This window comes from Aquarana catesbeiana, linkage group LG12 (genome assembly GCF_042186555.1).
Source record: "Aquarana catesbeiana isolate 2022-GZ linkage group LG12, ASM4218655v1, whole genome shotgun sequence".
NCBI classification, from domain to species: Eukaryota; Metazoa; Chordata; class Amphibia; order Anura; family Ranidae; genus Aquarana; species Aquarana catesbeiana.
This window is the reverse complement of record NC_133335.1, coordinates 130905864-130932659: the sequence shown is the minus strand read 5'-3', so window position 1 is coordinate 130932659 and position 26796 is coordinate 130905864. Positions and strand designations below refer to the sequence as shown.

At 43.6% G+C, this 26796-nt stretch overlaps 1 protein-coding gene across 7 annotated transcripts in view; it reads right to left on the bottom strand.

The window, feature by feature from the left end:
- The window catches only part of CDK12 (cyclin dependent kinase 12), a 480052-nt gene that overhangs the window by 406778 nt on the left and 46478 nt on the right, over positions 1-26796 (bottom strand). For 6 of the 7 annotated variants that reach the window (XM_073608346.1, XM_073608342.1, XM_073608343.1 and 3 more), the window contains exon 2: positions 16268-17143. The exons of the other annotated variant lie outside the window; for it this stretch is intronic. In XM_073608346.1, the coding sequence (XP_073464447.1) occupies positions 16268-17143 (876 nt within the window). The remainder of the gene's footprint in view (positions 1-16267; positions 17144-26796) is intronic. 7 annotated transcript variants of the gene reach the window in all.

Sequence of the window (26796 nt, the reverse complement as noted above, 5' to 3'; positions counted from 1 at the left end):
ATCAGACCTAAGGAAACTAAAAACCAAGATAGACACCTTTGTACACAAAAAATCCCTCCCCACCCCATCACTCCCTTGACACATCACAATTAAAATATTAACCTCCCCTCCACAAATTATCGCCTGATGAGTTATCGGTCTTGCAATTAGGCCTGAGGTTCTGTCCCCTTGACTTATCACAAAAACCATCAAAGATCTCTATCTTTTTGCACAAAATTTAACTTTCAAATACATTTTTTTTTTTAAAAGACAGACAAAAACATTAACCTTGAATGTGAACTAACCGAACACACAAAGAACTTCACTATGGAGGAGTTCCATGCGCTTCGCAATTTAATGTTACTTTATGAAGGAGCCATTGAGGAGACTCCCCCCAACTCAAGCCACCAACCCCAGGAGATTCAAACCTAAATCACGTAATTTCCCAGACCTGACGACTTGCCCAACAATTTGGGCGTTTTTACACCAATCAAAGACATTAAAACACCATAAATGGCAGGTGCAAAATGTGGAGAAGGAAAGATTACTCCTGCGCTTGTGAGGGTCTGTTTGGGTTTAAAAAAGTAGTATTGTGAGCTACATGTAGTAGAGCTAAAAGAGATGGTGTTGCGTGTCCCGCTGCCCAGAAACTGACCCAGGGGTGGTCAGGTAAGATTATATGGAGAGTGATGGATGAAGGGCGTGTGATCAATTGCTCACATCAAAAAGTATAAAATGTATTCATATGAAAATAAAAGCAAATGAGTAATACCAATACTACGTATCATGCAAACAGTTAACAAAATATAGATAACATGGAAATTAAAAATGGGTTAAAAGTAACATAAGCCCATGTTGAGGCGGGTGTTTAGAGTCGGCTGACACATTTCGAGGATAACCTCTTCATCAGAGCCTTTGAGAACCAGGGCTGTACCTCTAACCTTACTACCATTGATGGCAACAAGGCTCTTGCAGTGCGAAACCCTCCAGATCGAGTGGCTTAAGGCCTCAATGAGGTCAATTCTTATAAGCCCTTCTGCGCCACCTTATGTACATGGTGCCCTGTCCATTTCTGAACTTATGTCATGGTTTACTGTCACTAGTGACAGCATGCTTTAGTGTGACTTCCTTTACCATTATTTTCTTGTTTTTACTTGATTTTGTGGCTGAAAAATGCATCCTCTGCCACCCCAACGTGAAAGCCTGAGTGCTTTCACACTGGGGCGCTGCGCTGGCAAGACGTTAAAAAAAAAAAAGTCCTGCAAGCAGCATCTTTGGGGCGGTGGAGGAGCGGTGTATACACCACTCCTCCACCGCCCCGCCCATTGATGAATGGGCAGCGCTTCAGCAGCGGCGCTGCACAACCGCATTTAACCCTTTCTTCAGCCGCTAGTGGGGGTTAAAGGCGTGCCGCTAAAACTAGCGGCGAATTACCGCCAACGCTGCCTGTGACTCAATGTAAAAGGGCTCTTAGGGTTTATGGGCCACTGTGGTATTTTTCAGGTCCATAAATATTTGGACATCGACACAATTCTAGTCTCTTTGGCTCTATACACCACCACAATGGATTTGAAATGAAACAAACAAAATCTGCTTTAACTGCAGACTTTCAGCTTTAATTAGAGGGTATTTACATCCAAGTCAGGTGAACTGTGTAGGAATAACAGTTTGTACATGTGCCTCCCACTTTTTAAGGGCCACTTTTTAAAGGACGATTAACAATCATCCAAACTTTCACTTTTTAATACTTGGTTGCAAATCCTTTGCAGTCAATTACAGCCTGAGGTCTGGAACGCATAGACATCACCAGACGCTGGGTTTCATCCCTGGTGATGCTCTGCCAGGCCTCTACTGCAACTGTCTTCAGTTCCTGCTTGTTCTTGGGACATTTTCCCTCCAGTTTTGTCTTCAGCAAGTGAAATGCATGCTCAATCGGATTAAGGTCAGGTGATTGACTTGGCCATTGAATAACATTCCACTTCTTTCCCTTAAAAAACTCTTTGGTTGCTTTTGCAGTATGCTTCGGGTCATTGTCCATCTGCACTGTGAAGCGCCGTCCAATGAGTTCTGAAACATTTTGCTGAATATGAGCAGATAATATTGCCCGATAATAAATCATCAATAAATACAAGAGAACCAGTTTCATTGGCAGCCATACATGCCCATGCCATGACACTGCCAACACCATGCTTCACTGATGAGGTGGTGTGCTCTTCTCTTCCCATCACTCTGGTACAAGTTGATCTTGGTCTCATCTGTCCATAGGATGTTGTTCCAGAACTGTGAAGGCTTTTTTAGATGTTGTTTGGCAAACTCTAATCTGGCCTTGCTGTTTTTGAGGCTCACCAATGGTTTACATCTTCTGGTGAACCCTCTGTATTTACTCTGGTGAAGTCTTCTCTTGATTGTTGACTTTGACACACATAAAGCTACCTCCAGGAGAGTGTTCTTGATCTGGCCAACTGTTGTGAAGGGTGTTTTCTTCACCAGGGAAAGAATTCTTCGGTCATCCACCACAGTTGTTTTCCGTGGTCTTCCGGGTCTTTTGGTGTTGCTGAGCTTACCGGTGTGTTCTTTCTAAGGACAGTTGATTTGACCACACCTAATGTTTTTGCTATCTCTCTGATAAGTTTGTTTTGTTTTTTCAGCCTAATGATGGCTTGCTTCACTGATAGTGACAGCTCTTTCGATCTCATATTGAGAGTTGACAGCAACAAATTCCAAATGCAAATAGCACATCTAATATCTAATGGTGCTAATAAATGTCAATGTAAGAAAAAGTTTTTTAAAACGACAGATCGTAACTCGTTTATGCCTCGAGACAGCTGTCACCACAGCTCTTGGCTACATTCAGTCCCTAAAAGTCAATTTATTCGTATGAGAAGATTGACGACTTTGACTCTCAGAGTAAAATACTGAGAGATACACTTGAAGATAAGGGTTATGACATCACTGCACTTAATGACAAAATGGCTAAAGTTCGAACGTTGGACCGCAATCTTTTACTGGCAGATAAACCTGCGGTTTCAGATCGTGAATCTAACAACTTTTCTTGCCCTTTTATCACACATTTTTCCCAGCAGCATTTTTCTATAAAAAAAACTTATATACAAGCACTGGCATATAATCAAAAATGACCATGTGTTGAGCTCAGTACTTCCTGATAAGCCAAAAGTGGTTTTCAGAGGGGTTCCCCCAATCAAACAAATGGTAGCCCCCAGCATCTGTGATCCACCCATTTACAAACCAAGTTCTGTTGGTCGGGTTTTACAGATGCAATAGGTGTGCTGTTTGTTCCATCAATGCTATCAAGGCTAGGAGAACTGTACAATTTACGTCTAGTGATAAAAATCAGGTTTTTCCTATCAAATCCTTTATTACCTGCTCCACCCCCTGTGTGGTCTATCTCCTGACCTGCCCTTGCGGGCTTCAGTATGTTGGCTGTACTGTACGACCCTTGCAGGTCAGGTTGAACAAGCACATTGGGAATATTAAAAGAGGCTTTTAAGGGCCATCCTCTTTCTAGACACTATCTGGAGGTTCACCAACAAAACCCTAGGGGTACCTCCATGATAGGGTTGGATAGGCTTAACCTCCCGTGGAGGGGGGGGGACCAGAGGCGTGCCATTTCAAAGCTTGAAATGAGCTGGATATACAAAATGGGATGTCTCAAACCATATGGTTTGAATACAGATATAGAAATGAATGCGTTTGATAACTCGTAAGAATACTCGATCATGGTTCAACTGTATGGCCTACCACTCTTTGATGGCACGGCTGTGCGTTTATATATGAGGATTTGATTTCATGGAACTTTTCTGCAGACAACCCTTTGTTTAACCGCTTCAATACCCGCCTATAGTAAAATGACGTCCTCCTCTTTGTGGGGTGATATCTGAATGATGCTTGCAGCTAGATGCATCATTCAGATATCATTCTTTTCAGCTGCTGATTCTGTGCACGATAAGAACGATCATAGCGGCAGTTCCGCCGCTTGATCGTTCTTATAGGCGACGGGAGGGGACGTCCCCCCCCCTCCCGCTGCCATCCGGTGCTTCTCCGGGCTCTCCCGTGCCATCGGGGGCCCGGAGAATGAATCGGCCGGCGCTGGATGTTGACGATAGAGATGACTGGTGACCAGATGGTCACCAGTCATCTCTATGACCGTGGGAGGCCCGGGCGCGTCGTTATGACGTCACGCCCGGGTACCCGGAACTAACCGAAGCCGCGATCGCGGCTGTCAGCATGAGATCGGTAAATTTTTTTTTTTCGATCTCATGCTTTCCAGCCTAGAGGAGAGATGTGGGGTCTTATTGACCCCACATCTCTCCATAAAGAGGACCTGTCACATAGATTCCTATTACAAGGGATGTTTACATTCCTTGTAATAGGAATAAAAGTAATTAAAAAAGAAAAAATGTTAAAAAAAGTGTAAAAATAAAAAAAATGAAGTAAAAAAAAAAAAATTAAATAATACATTTTTTTTTTTTTAAAACGCCCCTGTCCCCGGTAGCTCGCGATCAGCAGCGAACGCACACGTAAGTCCCGCCCACATATGTAAACGCCGCTCAAACCACACATGAGGTAACGCCACGTGCGTTAGGGCGTGTGCAACAATTCTAGCACTAGACCTCCTCTGTAACTCTAAACTGGTAACCTGTAAAAAATTTTAAAGCGTCGCCTATGGAGATTTTTAAGTAATGAAGTTTGGCGCCATTCCGTGATTGTGCGCAATTTTAAAGCGTGACATGTTAGGTATCTATTTACTCGGCGTAACATCGTCTTTCACATTATACAAAAAAATTGGGCAAACTTTACTGTTTTGTTATTTTTGAATTCATGAAACCGTTTTTTTTCCCAAAAAAAAGGCGTTACCACATACACAGTTTACAGCGGTCTTTCATTTGTGGACATTTTAAGGCTGAATGTCTGGACCTTGATACCTGCTGTGGATTATAACTCACATATTTTTTACTTTTTTATTACATCTAAAGAAAATGCTGCTCATTTTATTTTATCTTTATATGGACACCAATAGTCATATGGACATTGTTTTTTTCATTTGATTGATGTGCACATGATTTATTTCAACTGTCGCTATTTTGTTTATTTCACAATTCATTTATGTATATATCACCTGAAGGAGTTTAGGATGCTCAGGATGCACTCCTCATTTGGGTGTGTCCTGGTTTTCTCCATGGTAGTGGTTCACACTTTTTCTTACATAAGAAATATTTAATGTAGCGCAACTTTTCCCAATATTTATGGACCTGACTGTATGTAAGTTAGTTTGTAAAAGATTTTATATTATGTATAATATTTGTATCTCCTTGTTGTATTTAATTTATAAATGGGTCTATTTCTGTTTATCTCCTTTACCTAGAGCTTTGTCATCTGCCTGCTCTTTCCCCCTTCGCCACTAGGTGTCATTTGCGCCCCTCAACTGTTCCTCTTGGTGTCCATGTGTTCTCCCTGGTATGGAGTCCTGACTTTCTTTGGGACCGCCCTCCCTTCTTGTACAAGTCATGGCTTTGGAGCCCAGCCCTTTGGTCGTCACATAAGATTCTCAATGAGGAATGGTTCTCAATGGTTCCTCATTGAGAATGTCATGTGTCACGAAACACGTATGAGGTAACGTGCTGACGTCACCACGCCATCTCGATGAAAAGGACGGTAGTTTGAATTGCAGCCGGCTGGCTTCGTTTTTTTAATGTGATTTTAAGATGCTTAAATGTAAGTGTAAACTTTTTAATTGATATATTAACCACTTCAGCCCCGGGAGGATTTACCCCCTTCGTGACCAGAGCACTTTTTACAATTTGGCACTGCGTCACTTTAACTGCTAATTGCGCGGTCATGCAATGCTGTACCCAAACTAAATTTGCGTCCTTTTCTTCCCACAAATAGAGCTTTCTTTTGATGGTATTTGATCACCACGGAAAAAGACCAAAAATTTTGAAAAAAAATTATATTTTCTACTTTTTGTTATAAAAAAAATCCAATAAACTCAATTTTAGTCATACATTTAGGCCAAAATGTATTTCGGCCACGTCTTTGGTAAAAAAAATGTCAATAAGTGTATATTTATTGGTTTGCGCAAAAGTTATAGCGCCTACAAACTAGGGTACATTTTCTGGAAATTACACAGCCTTTAATTTATGACTGCCTATGTCATTTCTTGAGGTGCTAAAATGGCAGGGTAGTACAAACTCCACCCCCCCCCCAATGACCCCATTTTGGAAAGTAGACACCCCAAGGAAATTGCTGAGAGGCATGTTGAGCCTATTGAATATAATTTTTTTTTTTGTCCCAAGTGATTGAATAATGACAAAAAAAAAAAAATTTACAAAAAGTTGTCACTAAATTATATATTGCTCACACAGGCCATGGGCATATGTGGAATTGCACCACAAAATACATTCAGCTGCTTTTCCTGAGTATGGGGATACCACATGTGTGGGACTTTTTGGGAGCCTAGCCGCGTACGGGGCCCCGAAAACCAATCACCGCCTTCAGGATTTCTAAGGGCGTAAATTTTTGATTTCACTCTTCACTACCTATCAGTTTCAGAGGCCATGGAATGCCCAGATGGCACCCCCCCCCCCAAATGACCCCATTTTGGAAAGTAGACACCCCAAGCTATTTGCTGAGAGGCATGGTCAGTATTTTGCAGCTCTCATTTGTTTTTGAAAATGAAGAAATGAAGGTTCTGTCACAAAACCTTGTGACAAAAAGGGAGGTCTGCAAAATACTCACTATACCTCTCAGCAAATAGCTTGGGGTGTCTACTTTCCAAATTACGGTCATTTGGGAGGGTTTTGTGCCACCTGGGCATTCCATGGCCTCCGAAACTGTGATAGGCAGTGAAGAGTGAAATCAAAAATTTACGCCCTTAGAAAGCCTTGAGGAGGTGCTTGGTTTTCGGGGTCCCGTACGCGGCTAGGCTCCCAAAAAGTCTCACACATGTGGTATCCCCATACTCAGAAGCAACAGAATGTATTTTGGGGTGTAATGTCACATATTCCCATGGCATGTTTGAGCAATATATAATTTAGTGACAACTTTGTGAAGGAAAAAAAACTAAAAAATGTGTCTTTTTCCCGCAACTTGTGTCACAATATAAAATATTCCATAGACTCAACATGCAAGCTTGGGGTGTCTACTTTCCAAAATGGGGTCATTTGGGGGGGGGGGGTTTGAACTGTTCTGGCATTTTATGCACAACATTTAGAAGCTTATGTCACACATCACCCACTCTTCTAACCACTTGAAGACGAAAGCCCTTTCTGACACCTTTTGTTTACATGAAAAAATTATTTTTTTTGCAAGAAAATTACTTTGAACCCCCAAACATTATATATTTTTTTAAAGCAAATGCCCTACAGATTAAAATGGTGGGCGTTTCATTTTTTTCACACAGTATTTGCGCAGCGATTTTTCAAACACATTTTTTTAAATTTTAATGCTCTAAAACACACTATAATGCCCAAATGTTTGATGAAATAAAAAAGATGATCTTAGGCTGAGTACATAGATACCAAACATGACATGCTTTAAAATTGCGCACAAACGTGCACTGGCGACAAACTGGAGGCCCCTTACACACGAGGCGGACTCCGTTTCCACGGAGCCCGCCTCGGTCCGCCGGCTCAGCGGGAGATCAGTCTGTTGATCTCCGCTGAGCCGGCAGATGACAGGTCCCTCTCTGCTCACTGAGCGGGGAGGGGCTTGTCAGGCGCCGCCTATGGAGGGATCGGATGAAAACGGACAGTATGTCCGTTTTCATCAGATCTCACCCAATCCGATCCGCTAGTGGCCATCCGTCTGCTTTTAGCGGATCGGACCGGGTCGGATGTCAGCGGACATGTCTCCGCTGACATCCGTCGCTCCATAGGCTAACATGGAGGGCCCGTTCAGGTCCGCCGTCAAAACTGACAGGCGGACCTGAACGGTCCGATCATGTGAAAGGGGCCAAATACATTTTTAAAAGCCTCTACAGGTTACCACTTTAGATTTACAGAGGAAGTCTACTGCTAAAATTACTGCCTGACCTTCGCGGTCATGTGATACCTCACATGCACGGTGCAATTGCTGTTTACATTTGACGCCAGACCGACGCTTGCGTTCCCCTTTGCGAGAGAGCAGGGGGGGACAGGGGTGCTTTTTTTTTTTCCTTTATTATTTTTTTGCTTTTTTATCTTATTTTTAAACTGTTACTTTCATTTTTTAATCATCTTTATTATCTCAGGGAATGTAAATATCCCCTATGATAGTAATAGGTAGTGACAGGTACTCTTTTTTGAAAAAATTGGGGTCTATTAGACCCTAGATCTCTCCTCTGCCCTCAAAGCATCTGACCACACCAAGATCGGTGTGATAAAATGCTTTCCCAATTTCCCAATGGCGCTGTTTACATCCGGCGAAATCTAAGTCATGAAATGGTCGTAGCTTCCGGTTTCTTAGGCCATAGAGATGTTTGGAGCCACTCTGGTCTCTGATCAACTCTATGGTCAGCTGGCTGAATCACCGACTGCATTCTCAGGTTCCTTGTTGGGACAGGAGAGCCAGAGAAAAACATGGAAGACGGTGGGGGGGGGGGGGGGCAGGCATTCCCTCCCACTGCTTGTAAAAGCAGTCTAGAGGCTAATTAGCCACTAGGATTGCTTTTACATGAAAGACGACCGCTGGCTGAAAAGAATGATACCAAGATGATACCTAAACCAGCAGGCATCATTCTGGTATAACCACTCAAAGTCCAGCAACGTACTGGTATGTTGCTGGTCCTTGTTGGGCATATATTGTAATTTTTTTTTCATGCAGCCTGTGGGCTGAACAAAAAAAAAAAAAAAAAGAGATTGATCGGTGGGTATGCCCACCATTAGAATACCTCCCTTCATCCACCCACTTCTAATGATGGGCATACATGCACCGTTTAAATATGCCGAAGCATGGGGGCATCCTCCCGCAAAAGGTAGGAGCAAATCGCTCCTCCGCCCCCATGCTTCGGCATTTATCACCTCCGCTGGAGTCACGGCTTTATATATCGTGGGAGCAAACGCTGTTGCTGTCAAGATAAATAAATCCGCGCTGCAGCTGAATGGCGTACCTGAAGACAAAAAAATGGTTACCAATAAAACACAGTAAACGGTAAAGTATAAAAAAAATTGCATACCTGAAAAGCAAACATGATAAAAACATAATAACAATAAAACATTGCAGAATAGAATACAGTAAAAAAGAGAAGAACAATAGAGAGAGAATAGAGAGAAAGAAAAATAAAACAACTTTTTTTTTATTTTATATATTTTTTTGTTTTTTTACACTTTTTTTTGTAACTAACTTTTGTAACTAACTGGTTCCAGGTTCGGGTCTCTCAAAATGCGATGGCATCTTGGGAGACCCTGTGAAAGTGTGCCTAGTCTGTGCAATGCTGTACGCTAATACTCAACTAGTGTATGGTAGCGTTCAAAACATTCACCAATGCAAAGACCAGGATTGTCAGGACAGGAGGGACAATAATAGCGGGTGTCACGCCTATATCCGTGCTTGCTGCAGACATGACATCTTTTTTTTTGGGGGGGGGGGGGTTTTCGTTGGGTAGGGGTACTCGGGAGGACATAAAGAAAATGCCTCTCATGCAGCCGACTGCATTTGGTTGGGGATGTGAATGGGGAGAGTACGGGCGCTGCAGAAGTGGTGGGTTCCCAATTAGGATTGGTGAATGCAGCAGGAAGGGCATTATGGGTACGACGGGCCTGTGTTTGTCTTCTTCTTGGTGGCAGCGGGACACTACTTGTGCTTGCCACCTCACCAGCTTGAACTGCACTTATGGGACTCGCCACGTCACCAAGTGTTACTGCAGTGCTGGTTTGACTACGACCGGGGTGTACTAGGACGCCGGTGCTTGCAAGTTCACCAAAACGCTACCAAAAAAACTGTTAGTGATCGCAGGCATCAGGCCTGACTCTGCGAACGCTGCAGTTACACATTTAGTGTTTTGTAAGTGACCGATCGATCGATACTGCACTTGGGTGGGCTGGGCGGAGGAGCAAAACGCAGGTGCTAGCAGGTATCTGGGCTGATCCCGCTAATACTGCGTTTTTGGGAACCCTAATACAGCGATCAGAAAAACGATCACTTAGTGACACTGGCGACGGGGGGGTGATCAAGGGGTTAAAACTTTATTAGGGGGGGTTAGGGGGGTACCCTAGACCTAAAGGGGGCCTAACACTAACTGCCCTACCACACTGTCTGTCACAAACTGACACCAATGCAGTAATCAGAAAAAAAAAAACTGCTTGGTGTCAGTGTGACGGGGGGGGGGGGGATTGGGGGGCGATTGGGGGGTGTACAGTATGCCTGGCGTGTTCTACTGTGTGTGTAGTGTTTGTGCACTCACATCGATGTCTTCTCTCCTCGGCGCCGGAACAGAAAATACCGAGCCGAGTCACTTCCTTTGCTTCTGTTTACATTACAGAAGCAGAGGAAGCATTTCATTCGCCAGGAGCGATCGCAAGGGGGGAGCCACGAATGAGTAGCCTCCCCCTCACCTTTGATCACCCTGACGAGAATCCGACCGCCGCAGGCACCGGGGGGGGGGTTCTGACCGGACCCCCCACCCGCGGGCAGGCAAGGACATATACAGGCAAGTCCTGAACTGGGCTAAAGCCATGTGTTTATTCCTTTGGGTTATGTGGTAAGCATGATCTCTAAGGTGGCGGCTCACTTGTCTGTGTTAAATATCACTGGGGTGTTCCGTATACAATACAGTATCACGCTATGGTCTGTATTTATTTCTTTTTGGGCTAATTGCAAAATCATCTCCCACGGAGCTTATGGTATCTATTTGAGGGTCATATCAACTTGTATGCAGAACCCTGATCATGGAAAGCAAAGGCCTGGGCTGGGTTAAAGCCATGTGCCCAAATTTGCTTGCTATCTGGTAAGTGTGTTTTTTATGAGGTGGTGGGACGCTTATCTGTGATTACACCAGTGTATTGTCTTTCTTTGGAATTTTTTCAGCCACATGCAAGTATTGGAATTGTCATGCCCTGCAATTGGATATATGGACTGTAATTAGCGCAATTATTCTTCTCTCTCTCTCTCTCTCTACACACATATACATATCTATAGCTACACACACACACATATATATATATATATATATATATATATATATATACACACATACACACACATACATACATATACACACACACACACAAATGTATTCATCAGTTTAGGCCGATAAATATTGTTCTACATATTTTTGATTAAAAAAATAAAATGAAAAATTCACAATAGGCATACATTGATTGGTTTGCGCAAAATTTATTTAGTCTACAAACTACGGGAAATATTTAGACTTATTTTTGTTTTATTGTTTTACTGGTAATGCAAGTGATCTGTGATTTTTAGCAGGACTGCAACATTGCAGCGGACAAATCTGACCCAAAATGACACATGCGATAAAAATGCACTGATCGATGTAAAAATTACACTGGCAGGGAAGGGGTTAACACTAGGGGGCGATCAACAGGTTAAGTGTGTTCCCTCAGCTTGTTCTAACTGTAGAGGGGTTGGGGTCACCGGGACATGACAGAGATCACTGTTCTTGATCACTGGGAACAGAATATCTCTGACATAGGCAGAACTGGGAGTCGTCTTGTTTACATAGGCAGTTCCCCTTTCTGCCTCTGTACACAGCGATCACGGGTCGCCGGCGGACAGAGTTTAACCAGGAGAGCCGACCTGCCGCAGTATAATGACGGCGGCTGGTCGGCAAGAGGTTAATTGAGCAACTATGCGGCAAATGAGATTTAATGTTGATAAATGTAAAGTTATGCACCTGGGGGCTAAGAATATGCATGCATCATACATACTAGGGGCAATCAATGGTGGAGTAGGATTTGGGGGCTTAATAACATGCAATGCCAAGCTGCGGTTTCCAAAGTAAGCAAAGTCCTTTCTTGTATTAACCACTTAAGGACAGTGCCTCTTTTTGAGATTTGTTGTTTACAAGTTAAAAACAGGTTATTTTGCTAGAAAATTACTTAGAACCCCCAAACATACTTTTTTTTTCGAACACCCTAGAGAATAAAATGGCGGTCGTTGCAATACTTTGTCACACCGTATTTGCGCAGCGGTTTTGGGAAAAAATATACTTTTTTGAATTAAAAAATAAGACAACCGTAAAGTTAGCCCAACATGTCACACGTCAAAATTGCGCCCGCTTGTGGAATGGCGACAAACTTTTACCCTTAAAAATCTCCATAGGTAACGTTTAAAAAATTCTACAGGTTGCATGTTTTGAGTAACAGAGGAGGTCTAGGGCTAGAATTATTGCTCTTGCTCTAGCGATCGTGGTGATACCTCACGTGTGGTTTGAACATCGTTTTCAAATGCGGGCGCTACTCACGTATGCGTTAGCTTCTGCACGCGAGCTCAGCGGGACGGGGCGTGTTTAACCACTTCAATACAGGGCACTTATATACCTTCCTGCCCAGACCAATTTTCAGCTTTCAGTGCTGTTGCAGTTTGAATGACAATTGCGCGGTCATCCAACGCTGTACCCAAACTAAATTTTTATCATTTTGTTCCCACAAATAGAGCTCTCTTTTGGTGGTATTTGATCACCTCTGCGGTTTTAATTTTTTGCTGAACAAATAAAAAAAGACCGAAAATTTTGAAAAAAAAAAAAAAAAAAAGTTTTGCTTTTGTTTCTGTTAAAAAAATTTTTTTTAAATAAGTTTTCTCTTTCACTGATGGCCACTGATAAGGCGGCACTGACAGGCACTGATAAGGCGGTACCGACGAGGTGGCACCAATGAGCGGGCACTGACGATGGGTACTGATATGCAGCACTGAAGGGTGGCACTGATATGCAGCACTGATGGGCACTGATAGGCGGCACTGATACGTGGCAGTGATAGGCATCCCTGATGGTAGTGGTAGGCATTGTGAGTGGGCACTGATTGGCAGCTGCCTGGGCATTGATTGGCAGCTGCCTGGGCACAGATTGGTATTTCCCTGGGGGTCTAGGGGGCATACCTGGTGGTCCAGTGTGGATGACCATCCTGGTGGTCCTGGGCGGCTTCCCTGGTGGTCCTGGGTGGGATCCGAGGGGGGCTGTGCTGATAAACAATCAGCACAGACCCCCCCGTCAGGAGAGCAGCCGATCGGCTCTCCTCTACTCGCGTCTGTCAGACGTGAGTGAGGGAAAAGCTGATCACCGGCTCTTCCTATTTACATCATGATCAGCCGTGATTGGACACGTGATCTCCCACCACCGATAAAAGTGATCTCGCGGCGAATCAGCCGCAGAGACCTCTATTATCAGAAAGCAGGCCGCCGGACGAATTAGAGGATACCAGGATTATGGCAGGTAGCTGCTGCCATAACGATATCCTTGTTCAAAGTTAGGACATATATCGGCATGCGGCAGTCTGTAAGTGGTTAAAAGTCAGCAGCTACAGTGTTTGTAGCTGCTGAGTTTTTTAAAAAAAATTTTTTGGAACACCGCTTTAAGTATGAGCTCTCTTTTGTTAGCAAGGGGGTGCTTTGTTTTTCTTTTTACTCTAGCAAGAATTACATTAAAACTAAAGTTTAGTGAAAAAAACATTTTTGGGGAAAAAGCACCAGGGATATAACCTACCTGTAATGAAGTGTATCCCATGTCCTGCAGACTGACGGTATATGTAGGGAGTTACTCTCATTTAGCGCCCAGTCTTCCTCCAATCACAGAATTCCTTGCATTTGTTTCAAAGAATACAAAATAGAGTGGAGTGGAAAGGGATCCTGTTATTGACCCGCCTCTCACTCACTCACTGAACATTTAGCATTCTTTGAAAAGGGGAGAAGCATACACACACGTAACCCATTTGGCACTGGAAGTTCAACACTGAGAAGACCTGCATCAGTGAAGGATTTCTAAAGTAACCATATTCCCTGGTGCTTTTCCCTAAAAAAGTTGTAAAAAAACTTCAAGTGATAGTAAAGGTTCGTTTTTTTGTTTAAATAACAAACATATACCTACCTCCACTGTGCAGCTCGATTTGCACAGAGTAGCCCCGAACATCATCTTCTGGGGTCCCTTTGCGGCTCTCACAGCTCCTCCCCACATCAGATAGCCCCCTAGGAGAAGCGCTCTCCCGAGGGGGTTACCTTGCGGGCGCGATCCCGAGTCCAGCATTTGCATCTATAGACACGAATGTCGGACTCAGCCCCACCCCCCTGCGCCCGCGTCTTTGGATTTGATTGACAGCAGAGCCAATGGTTGCGCTGCTATCAATCCATCCAATCAGGACGATCGAAAGTGAAGAGGTTACTCACCATACGAAAATTCTCGTACGACAGAATTCAACTTCAGAAGTGACGTAATGTGTTGAATAGTTTTGTAAGTATTATTTCGTTTCTGAGCATGCGTAGTCTTGCTCTTACAATTTTTTTCAGACGAAAACCGTACTAGTTAAGCGAAAAAAAAAAAAAAAAAAAATCGGACGTTGTGTTCACATCCGACAAAGTTTATAGTCTGCATATCCAGCTTTTGTCGTACAAAAAAAAAATCGAAATCGGCTGTCGAAAGCACCGACGATCCGAAAACCGGCAGATTGTTCATCGGACTAAATTTTACTTCCGATTTTTTTATCGTGTGTACAGGCCTTAAGGCTGTAATAGCCAAAACATATAAGCATTGATCCTGTGTATATGATGTAGCCAAGTAAAAAGATACTACCAAGGAGTTACTGAGTTGACGGCTTAATTTCTGCTTTGGATGGTTGAACAGGGGAGTGGGGATCCCCCAGCCTGAGCACCAAATCTCAGCAAGTATTTTCCAATTGTGCGGTTGAGCTTGAGTATTTTCTGCTTTTATTTGCAGGGGGAGGTGGTTACGGGGGGGGGATTGGCAATCGAATGCTTTTAACACCCTAGTCCTAATGTAATATTCTCATTATCAATGTTTCAAACGCCTTACTTAAAAAAAAACACTTAAACACCTAAAAGCATTGTAAAACCACATACTCCACATAAAATGACAATTAACATTATATAAATTAGCTGTTCAAGGAATGTACATGTTCTGTTAGTAAAATGCTACTATATTAAAGTAGAACTAAGACAAAACTTTTTCTTTGCCATTTTGACTTTCGGAAAGGAAGGCTCCAAACCCCAAAAACAGAAGCGATAGAAAATCCCTACAAAGGTAAATGAATCCCTGGTTATCAATGAGGACACTAGTAATAGGTACAAATTTACTGTTACTGTTCTGGGGACAACCCAAAATTTGGTATGGTCTTTCACTTTCAGTAAACAAATAGAGAGAGCGAATCTTCCTAACAGAGCATAGACAGAAATACAACCCTGGCAGGTGTTCTAATCTGTCTGAACTTTATTGAAAAGTATGACTAAGGGCTCTTTCACACGGGGCGGATCAGTGATGATCCGCCCCGTGAACACCCGCTTGCTCAACGGGGATCGCTACGTCGATCCCCGCTGAGCAGGAAAATGACAGGTCCGTCGCTGCACAGTGGACCTGTCAGAGCGCCGCTCTCCCCTATGGGGGATCAGATGATGACGGACCGTAGAGTCCGTCGTCACCCGATCCGATCACGGATGGAAAAGTAGGGTTTTCCTCCGTTACACTTTTCGGATCGGAGCGGGTCGGATGTCAGCGGACATGTCACCGCTGACATCCGACGCTCCATAGGGATACATGTCCGTTTTTCATCCGAAAACGGAAGGATGAAAAACGGACATACGGATCCTCCGTGTGAAAGAGCCCTTAAGGCTAAAAAGATTTTTTTTTTTTTCTGAATAGAGGGACAAAAAGTTCTCAGGAGCCAGGCAACCAAGACACCTAAAAACTTGCCACCTAAAGGAGATCTAATAAGAAAAAACCTCTTTAACATCTATTAAATAATTTGATTGGTTTTTACATTTATGCTCCCTTACTTGCATTTACTACTTCTCATAATAATGTACACCATACAAAGATTTTGCATGAACCATATTTTCCCTGCTCAGGAATTTGTTATGCTCCCTCCTAATGCATGGCTATAGTAGTATTCCCCAATTTCAATCTAGTCCCACTTCATCCAGGTTTGGAAAATCAGCTTGTGATCAAAAGGTAGCAAAGGATGCTGAGCAAATTTGCATTTCCTAATATACAAGCATTCATATGAGAAATCCTAACCTGCAAACTACCTTGAAGGAGACTGAACAACTAGGAGCACTACAGAGCTGATATACAATCTTTAAAGCAACACAGTACAAAAAAACAGGTACTCACCTCTCCATATCATCCTCTCCAGGCAGTAAAGGTGGCAGGGGTAAATTAGGAAGTGTTGACGTTTTCATATGTGGGATAGCAAGATTAACAGCTGTAACTGGCTTAGTGGAAGAGATAACTGGAGGCTGTGTGTTTGCCTGAGTGGATACTGTTGAAGAACGTGTATGGGTGGAGGATGTTACTGAGGCAGCCACGGTGATAGAAATAGAAAGGGTTGACAAAGTAGGAGTAGGTGGCAGAGGAGGTGGAGGTTGTACAAGTAAAGCTGGTGAAGGAGGAAGAGGAGGAAGTGGAGGAGTTTGGGGGGGTGGAGAGGAAGCAGGTAAAGGTGGTTGAGGAGACTGCACAGGAGGCAAAGGAGGTGATATATCTTTTTCCCTCTCTTTGTCTGTCACTTCCTCCATTGGTGTCAAGGTCTCCTCTTTGACACTAGAAGCTCTACCATCCTTAACTGATTGTTTCACATCCTTCACTGGTAAAAGAAGCTTCTTCTCATTCTCCTCGGATTTGACATTACTAGATAATACCTTTGCATCTACATTTGTTGCCACTGACAGTTCTGTATCAGAGACACACTTGTCCACCTTAAGATTTTTGTTTGTCTTTTTGGCATCCAATATTGGGAGCCCTCTTCCATCTCCAATCTCTTTTTTTATCACTTGACCTCCTTTAGAGTCTCTACCAGCTGCCGCAGCAGCTAGTGCCCGCTCTTTTTTTTTTCGGCTCAGCTCAGCACCCAAGCTGGAGTTCAATGGCAAGCGGGCAGGTGAAATACTGGAATGGCGACTTTGAGACTGAGACTTTTGTTTTTTACTACGAGACGAGGAGGATTTTCTTGAGTAGATAGGACTGCGGCTTCGGGATTTGGCAGACTTCCTATATAAACAGAGAATATAATTAAAACTCATCAATACAGAAATACAACAGAAATACAACATGTAAAAGGGTGCAAGTTTCCCCCTTAGACCCCTTTCACACCGAGGGAGTTTTGCAGGCGATATAGCGTTAAAAATAGCGCCTGCAATCCGCCCTCAAACAGCTGCTCCATTGTTTCCAGTGTGAAAGCTTGAGGGCTCTCACACCGGAGTGGTGCGCTGGCAGGACGTCAGGAAAAGTCGTGCCAGCAGCTTCTTTGGAGCGATGTGTTTACCGCTGCTCCCCATTGAAATCAATGGGGCAGCGCTGGGATGCCGCCATTGCGGCGCATTGCGGGCGGTTTTAATCCTTTCTCGGCCGTTAGCGGCCGAAATGCGCTGCAAATCCAACGTTAAAACGCCGCTAAAAATAGCTCAGTGTGAAAGGGGTCTAACAGTGATTGTAAACCTTTATTTTTTTTAAACATGTAATACTTACCTGCTCTGTACAATGGTTTTGAACAATGCAGCCCCTATACTCCTCTTCTCAGGCCCCCTATCGGCGCTCCAGGCTCTTCGCCGCCAAGTGCATTCACCAAAACAAGCCGCTTGCACATCACCATATCGAGATTGGGCTCAGGTAAGTATAAGAGAAGGCGGGTGGGGGGGGAGCTGCACTATCAAAGAATGCATGAAGGTAAAAAACCTTCAGCCTTTATAACTATTTTAAGTTTCAGCCTCACATACCAATTACCTGTGCAAAATAATAATCGATCTGTATACAAGGCTGTACAAGGTTAAACAGGTTACATGGGCAAGAGAAACAAATATGAGGTTCTCATATGGTGAGTAATGTTCATTTACCAGCCCCCATATTTTTTTTTTAGCATAGATCCTAGAGAATAAAATGGCGATCATTGCAATATTTTGTCACACTGTATTTGTGCAGCAATTTTTTTTTTTTTAAGAATTACTCTTTCATGAATTAAAAAAAAAAAACAGTAAAAAGTTAGCCTAATTTTGCTGTATAATGTGAAAGATGATGTTGTGCCGAATAAATAGATGCCAAACATGTAATGCTTTAAAATTGTGCACACTCGTGGAATGGCAACAAACTACGGTACTTAAAAATCTCTATAGGCGACGCTTTATATATTTCTACAGGTTACCAGTTTAGAGTTACAGAGACAGTCTTGTGCTAAAATGATTGCTCTCACTTCGATTGCGTCGATACCTCACGTGTGGTTTGAACACTGTTTACATTTGCGGGCACAATCGCTTCTGTGAGTGAGCACAAAAGGATGGGGCGCTAAAAAAAAAATCTATTTTTTTTTATTTTTACACTGTCCCTTTAAAAAAAAAAATTCTGAATACTTTTATTGCTGTCACAAGGAATGTAAACATCCTTTGTGACAGTAATAGGCAGTGACAGCTACTCTTTATGGAGAGACCCCAAATCCCTCCTTTGTACTTAAAAGCATTCAAAACACCAAGTTTGACAGTTTTGAATACTGTCATTTTTTTTAAATTTGGCGCCTTTAAATCTTCAGTAAACCGGAAGTGATGTCATGACATCGGTTGTTATTACAAGAAAGCAGACCCTAAAAACTAAAAAAAAAAAAAAAAAAAAAAAAATCATCACCCACAACCACAAGCATATTTGCGTTACGTTGGTGTGAAGGGGTTAATTATTAAAAAAAAAAAAAAAAAAAGACTAAAACGACACGCGTAATATGTAGCATAACTTAGCCATACCCACTGTTTAACGCAGGCCACTGTCTCCCAGATAGGGGCCCCAGTGAATTACTTTGCCCAGGGCCCATGATCCTGTTAGGCTATCACTGCCCCTTGTATACTTACCTGACCCCGATCCAGCTCTGGGACTGAGAGCAGCATCACTGCTCTCTCCCTCCTCACAGGACTCAGATGGAGCAGTGGGAGCTATTGGCCCCTGTGAGGAGGAAGCACGGGGCAAAGTCAAGACACACACAGAAGCACACAGTGCAGCTAGTCAAGCCCATGCGAGTAACTCAGTAGCAAGTGGCTTGCTATGGGGGGCACTCAAAGCAGTAGGAGCCAGAAGCGCTGGCCCCAGAAAAAGAGGATTCAGGCTGCTTTGTGCAAAACAATTGCACAGGGTAAGTATATATTGTTGATTAAAAAGAGAAAAAAATTTACAAAAAGGCCTGTAATATAATTACACTTTGCTACAATGTTAAGTAGTGAGTGTACAGCTTGTATAAGGGCCTTTTTACACGTGCGGACTGTTCAGATAAGCCTGTTAGTTTCTTCAGGCAGACGTGAACGAACGCTCCATACTTCTCTATGGAGCGTCAGATATCAGCGATGACGTGTCCACTGACATCCGATCAATCCAGACGGATGGAAATCATATTTTCCATCCGTCCGGCGGATCGGATCAGATGAAAATGGACAGGCGGTCGGTTTTCATCCGATCCCCCCATAGTGGAGAGTGGAGATCTGACAGGTCAGTTTCTGCACAGTGTGCAGAGACAGACTTCTCATCCGCCGGCTCAGCGGGGATCAACGGATCAATCCCTGCTGAGCAGGCGGATGTCTGAAAACGGATCCACACATGTGAAAGGGATCTAACAGTGTAAATTTGCTGTCCCCTCAAAATAACAACACACAGCCATTAATGTCTAAACCACTGGCAACAAAAGTGAGTATACCCCTAAGTGAAAATGTCCAAATTGGGCCCAATTAGCCATTTTCCCTCCCCGGTGCCATATGACTCATTAGTGTTACAAGATCTCAGGTGTGAATGGGGAGCAGGTGTGTTAAATTTGGTGCTATGGCTCTCACTCTCTCATACTGGTCACTGGAAGTTCAACATGGCACCTCATGGCAAGGAACCCTTTGAGGATCTGAAAAAAAAAAAGAATTATTGCTCTACATAAAAGATGGCCTAGGCTATAAGAAGATTGCCAAGACCCAGAAACTGAGCTGCAGCACGGTGGCTAAGACCATACAGCGGTTTAACAGGACAGGTTCCACTCAGAACAGGCCTCGCTGGGAGCTACAGTTTGTTGACGGAACCATGGATGCCAACATGTATTGTGACATATTAAAGGAGAGCATGATCCGTTCCCTTCAGAGACTGGGCCGCAGGGCAGTATTCCAACATAACAAGCCCAAACACACCTCCAGGATGACCACTGTCTTGCTAAAGAAGCTGAGGGTAAAGGTGATGGACTAGCCAAGCATGTCTCCAGACCTAAAACCTATTGAGCATCTGTGGGGCATCCTCAAACGGAAGGTGGAGGAGCGCAAAGTCTTCAACATCCACTAGCTCCGTGATGTCATCAAGGAGGAGTGGAAGAGGACTCCAGTGGCAACCTGTGAAGCTCTGGTGAACTCCACGCCCAAGAGGGTTAATTAAGGCAGTGCTAGAAAATAATGGTGGCCACACAAAATATTGACACTTTGTGCCCAATTTGGACATTTTCACATAGGGGTGTACTCACTTTTGTTGCCAGCGGTTTAGACATTTATGGCTGTGTGTTGAATTATTTTGAGGGGACAGCAAGTTTACACTGTAATACAAGCTGTACACTCACTACTTTACATTGTAGCAAAGTGTCAGTGTTGCTACACGAAAAGATACAATAAAATATTTACAGAAATGTGAGGGGTGTAGTCACTTTTGTGAGAGAGAGAGATATATCTATATATATCTATATCTATATCTACATACATACATACACACACACACACACAGTGGGGACAGAAAGTATTCAAACCCCCTTAAATTTTTCACTCTGTTATATTGCTACACTTAAAGGCGTTTTTTTTCTCTTTTAAACTCTGTAGCTCCTGCTGGATTCTGCTTCTAATCCCCCTGTCCAGGCTGCCACTTGTGGATAGACATTTTATGGTTTCACAACCTATTACATTGCTATAATCTTTTAATATGGACTATAAAATGAAGGATTTAGGAATAAATGGTTGTGGAACAAATTATCTGAGTTTCCATTATTTCTTATGGGGAAATTTGCTTTGATATACAAGTACTTTGGATTACAAGTATGGGCACCGATACCGAGCATTTGCCCAAGTACTTGTACTCGGGCAAATGCTCCCGATGCTTCACCCGATACCTGGACAGTCAGCAGTGATCGGTGCGTGGGGGAGTTACAAGCTTCTCCCCCAGCGGCTTTCAGCTGCTTTAGTGAAATTTCTACAGCGGTGATCGGTGCTTGTAATTCTCCCAGACACGATCACCGCTGACTGTCACCGCATCCTCCTCCATGCCATTCTGCTGTCCCCCTCTGTTCTTCCTCCATGCCCCCTCCGTTCGGCTGTCCCCCTCCATTCTGCTTCTGTCCCCCTCCGTTCTTCCTCCGTTCTGCTGTCCCCTTCCGTTCTGCTTCTGTCCTTCTTCGTTCTTCCTCCAGGTCTCCTCCGTTATGCTTCTGTCCCTCTCCATGTACTCTTCCTTTTCTGTATGGACAGAGTCAGCTGACTCTGTCCATTCACATAACTGAAACACTGTAACCTCCTGTGATTACGACGTCTCAGTTTATGAATGGAGAGGAGCCGCTGTCTTCTCTCCATTCATTTTCAGTGCAGCTGAGGCTGCAGAGAAAGGGACTAGGAAATCTCTATCCTTGGTCTCTTTCTCTGTCTCAAGGGGGAGATATCAGGGGTCCGTTAAGACCTCTGATATCTCACCAAAGCCCCCCAACAGGGCTGATTAAAAAAAAAAAAAAAAAACACAAAGTATTGCAACAAATAATAAAAAAATATTGTAAAAAACAATAAAAATGTAAATAAAAAAACAGACACCGTCCACCCCCCCCCCCTAAAAAAAAAAATTAAAAAAAAAAAAAAAAAGGAAAAAAAGGAAGCATTGTTTTAAAAAAAAAAAAAAAAAAAAAAAAACACAACACTGTCATGTGACATAAAAAAAAAAAAAAAAAAAAATCTTAAAGTGGAACTTTCACTTATCAGCACATTTGGCACCTTTCGGGGGGGGTGTACCTGTTTTCCACAGGTACTGTTCCCCACTTATGGTCTCCTGGAAGTTCGGCCCCCCTCCTCCTTCCTCCGCTGCCGGACCAATAAGAAAGCCCAGATTGCTTTGCGCATGCGCAGTAGGGAACCAGCTGTGAAGCCAGAAGCCTTCATTGCCAGGTTCCCTTACCAGTAATGGTGATGGCTGCAGTGCCGAAATCACAGCCTCCCTGGACAGGTAAGTGTCCATATATTAAAAGTCAGTAGCTGCAGTATTTGTAGCTGCTGACTTTTAAATTTTCGTGGCGGGGGGGCTGAACCTCCTCTTTTATACAGCATTTCCCCGATTCATGTTAAAAGAGGTGTATTTTTTTTGGAAATTTCATACTTGCCTAGGTGGATGCAGCATCAGTCCCCTGGCGCCTCTGCACTGATAACCGAGCGATCGAACATTGCCAGTGGCTTGGTTCTCTCAGCTCCCCGAGCAGAGAGCTACTGAATGTCAATCAACAGCTCTCCGCTCTGCCCCCATCGCAGCCATTGGCGGGGCCAAGTGAAACAGTGACCGCCGGCTGTATCATGGGAGCGCGCATGAAGGTGTTGAGTCCTTGCGGGGGGGAGCCGAGACAGCCACCAAGGGACCCCAGAAGACCAGGTTCGGGGCCACTCTGTGCAAAACGAGCTGCACAGTGGAGGTAAGTATAACATGTTTGTTATTTTTTTTTTAAATAGATATATATATATATATATATATATCTATAGAGAGAGAGAGAGAGAGAGAGAGAGAGAGATCTATATCTATAGTGATCCTTTCAGTCCACTCTGTGCTGAAAACGGGTCAGGAGTGCAAAGCTAATTACACTCCTGTGATCCATAGGAGAAGTCCAGCCAAACAAGCTTAAAGTGGATGTAAACCCGAAAATTTTTTTTTCTTTTTTTTATATCATACCGTAGAAGAGTATAAGATTTCCTATCATTTGAGCCAGGTCTTGCCACACAGAGTTAATCCATCTATGAGCAATCCTCTTTTATTGTTCAGTGAGATAATTCTTGACAAACTGAGAAAAACTTTGTCAAATACTCCCCCTTGCTGTGAGTGACAGGTGATTTACATCTCGTGCTTCAGCCCAAGACACATGCAGTATTTTTTAATTTCCTCCCCCACTCCTTTCTTCAGCAGCTCTGCAAGGATTGGCTGTTCCACACCTCAGCATGATTTGGCATGCTGAAGTCATGTGGTTACTTTCCTGTCTTTTCACTGGATGTTAGAGATCATAGCAGAAGTTCAGTGTTAGAAATACACAGGAGAAAATGCATATTGACAAGGGGAGTGTAGAGGTGGGCGGGGAGTCTACTGACATCACAACTCCACCCACCGAGCTCCAGACAACAGACCCACCCACAGAATCTGCAGTTTTTTGGATCTCATGACAGACAGAGGGGAGACATTTGACAGGTAAAGATACATGCAGGAGGCATGCATATCATTATAGATAACCCCTATGGCAGTAGTTTAGAAAGGATGACATTGGGTTTACATCCACTTTAAGCTGGACTTCTCCTTTAAACAAGCGCAGAGCCGAGCGATAAAGAGAAACAATGCATCTCTCGGTTCTTTTAGATCAAAGGAATGAACTTCAGTCTGCAAATTAGGGCATTTTAACCACTTGAAGACTAAACATTTTTGCCACTTGTTGCTTACAAGTTAAAATCTATTTTTTTTTTTTTATACAAAATTACTTAAAACCCCCAAACATTATAAATATATTTTTTTAGCAGAGACCCTAGAGAATAAAATGGAGATTGTTGAAATATTTTATTTTTATTTGCGCAGTGGTCTTTCACAAGCAATTTATTTTTTAGGAAAAAATAGACTTTAAAAAAACGAAACTGTAAAGTTAGCCCAATCTTTTTGTATATTGTGAAAGATGATGTTACGCCAAGAATCTTGGTCTTTCTTCTAAGAAAAAAAGTTGTGATTCTCATTTTATCCAGAATCGTGCAGCTTTAATATACACACACTGCTCAAAAAAATTAAGGGACCACTATTTAATCAGAGTATAGCATCAAGTCAATTAAACTCCTGGAATATTGATCTGGTCAGGTAAGTAGCAGAGGGGGTTGTTAATCAGTTTCAGCTGCTTTGAGGTTAACAAAATTAACCAATTAAAGCGGTGTTCCAGCTGAAATTATACTTTTTAAATAAAATACCCCTATAATACACAAGAGCTTAATGTATTCTAGTAAAGTTAGTCTGTAAACTAAGGTCTGTTTTGTTAGTTTATAGCAGTAGTTTGTTATTTTATAAACTTACAGCAGGCCGTGGCCACCTTAAGTGTGGACATCTGAAGCCAGACTGTATTTCTTCCTGGATCTCATCCTTGCAGATCTCGCACATGCTCAGTGCAGCACAAGCTGTGTAATAGGTTTCAGGTCAGGTTTCCATAGCAACGGCAGTGTCAGAGGAAGTTGCCACCCCTTCCCAGAAGGCATTGCAAACAGGAAATGATGCGATGGGCCACGGCCAGGGAGGAGGAAGTGAAAAATGATATACAGCAGATATACAGTAGGTGCTGAGAAAAAAAATAAGCCAGGGTCAGGGTCACTACTGGTAGCATGAGGCAATACCTGGACCCTGTAGCAGTTGCACAGGCAGTCCAACTCCTCCAGGATGGCGCATCAATACGTGCCATTGCCAGGTTTGCTGTGTCTACCAGCACAGTCTCAAGAGCATGGAGGAGATTCCAGGAGACAGGCAGTTACTCTGCGAGAGATGGAAAGAGCTGTAGAAGGTTCTTAACCCATCAGCAGGACCAGTATCTGCTCATTTGTGCAAGGAAGAACAGGATGAGCACTGCCCGAGCCCTACAAAATTACCTCCAGCAGGCCACTGGTGTGAATGTCTCTGACCAAACAATCAGAAACAGACTTCATGAGGGTGGCCTGAGGGCCCGACGCCCTCTAGTGGGCCCCGTGCTCACTGCCTGGCACCGTGGAGCTCGATTTGCATTTGCCATTGAACAGTAGAATTGGCAGGTCTGCCACTAGCACCCTGCGCTTTTCACAGATGAGAGCAGGTTCACCCTGAGGACATGTGATAGACATGAAAGGGTCTGGAGAAGCCGTGGAGAACAATATGCTGCTTCTAACATCATTCAGTATGACCAGTTTGGCGGTGGGTCAATGATGGTCTGGGGAGGTTTATCCATAAAGGGACGCACAGACCTCTACAGGCTAGACCAGGCTTTCTCAACCAGGGTTCCATGGATCCTTGGGTTCCTCCAGAGCTTGCTAGGGTGTTCCTTTAGCAATAAGCAATTTCTGCCTCTCAGATAAGTTCCCACTGACACCATTGGTCTTTTTAGCCATCTGTAAAGGGGTAATTCTTCCCAATGACCACAAATGTAAGGAGCATTCTTCCCACTGACCATCACACTAATGTATCATGAATTTTAGATATAGTAATTGTTAGCAGGGGTTCCCTGAGATCAGAAAGTTATTTCAAGGGTTCCCCTGTGTTGAAAAGGTTGAGAAAGGCTGGGCTAGACAATGGCTTCCCGACTGCCATTAGGTTTTGGAATGAAATCCTTGGACCCATTGTCAGACGCTATGCTGGTGCAGTGGGTCCTGGGTTCCTCCTGGTGCATGACAATGCCTGACCTCATGTGGCAAGAGTATGCAGCCAGTTCCTGGAGGATGAAGGATTTGATACCATTAAATGGCCCCACGCTTGCCTGACCTAAATCCAATAGAATACCTCTGGGACATTGTTTTGGTCCATCCGACGCTACCAGGTTGCACCTCAGTCTGTTCAGGAGCTCAGTGATGCTCTGGCGCACATCTGGGAGGAAATATCCCAGGACACCATCCGTCGTCTCATTAGGAGCATGCCCCGATGTTGTCAGGCATGCATACAAGCACATGGGGGCCATACAAAACTACTAAGTACCATTTTGAGTTGCTGCAATGAAATTACAGCAAAATCGACTAACCTGCTGCATAATTTTTTCACTTTGATTTTCGGGGTGTCTTTGAATTCAGCCTTCTGTAGACTGATAATTTTCATTTCCATCAAACGACATGGCATCCTTTCGTTCCTAACACATTACCCAGTCCATATTAGAATAGATATCCAGCATGATATTTTCTCCATTGAGATCTGATGTGTTTTCAAAATGTTCCTTGAAATGTTTTGAGCAGTGTAATAATATATACACACAGAATTTTTGGAGGCGAAGCGTACCCCACACCCTCTGGAATGTACACAATACTAAGAAAAAAGAGCTATTCCCCCACAAATGTGCCCTCCGTCGCTAAACTCACACCCCACCCCCCTCCTCCCGATCCTCCCCTGCAGCTTGAGGCTTCCCTCCTCTGCCCTCCCGTCAGGTTTATTTGCTGCGGGGGAGGAAAAAGGGAAAAAAACGGTTCTAAATATATCCCCCAGGCCGCCATTCTGACCCCCCTGTAGTACCCCCCCATCCCTGATCTCCCAAAACCCTCCCGCAGTGCAGCCGGCCTTCCCACCGGCTACAGCTGCTGTTCGGGAGGGAGATCGCTGTCTGGATGTAGAGCGGGGGGCTTGTAAACTTGTGTTTACCCGCTTCCTTTCCTGGATAAACATAGTGAGCGATAGTTAACAATCGCTCCTATGTTCAATCACTACTGTGGCATAGTAAACAGTGTTTATTACAGCTT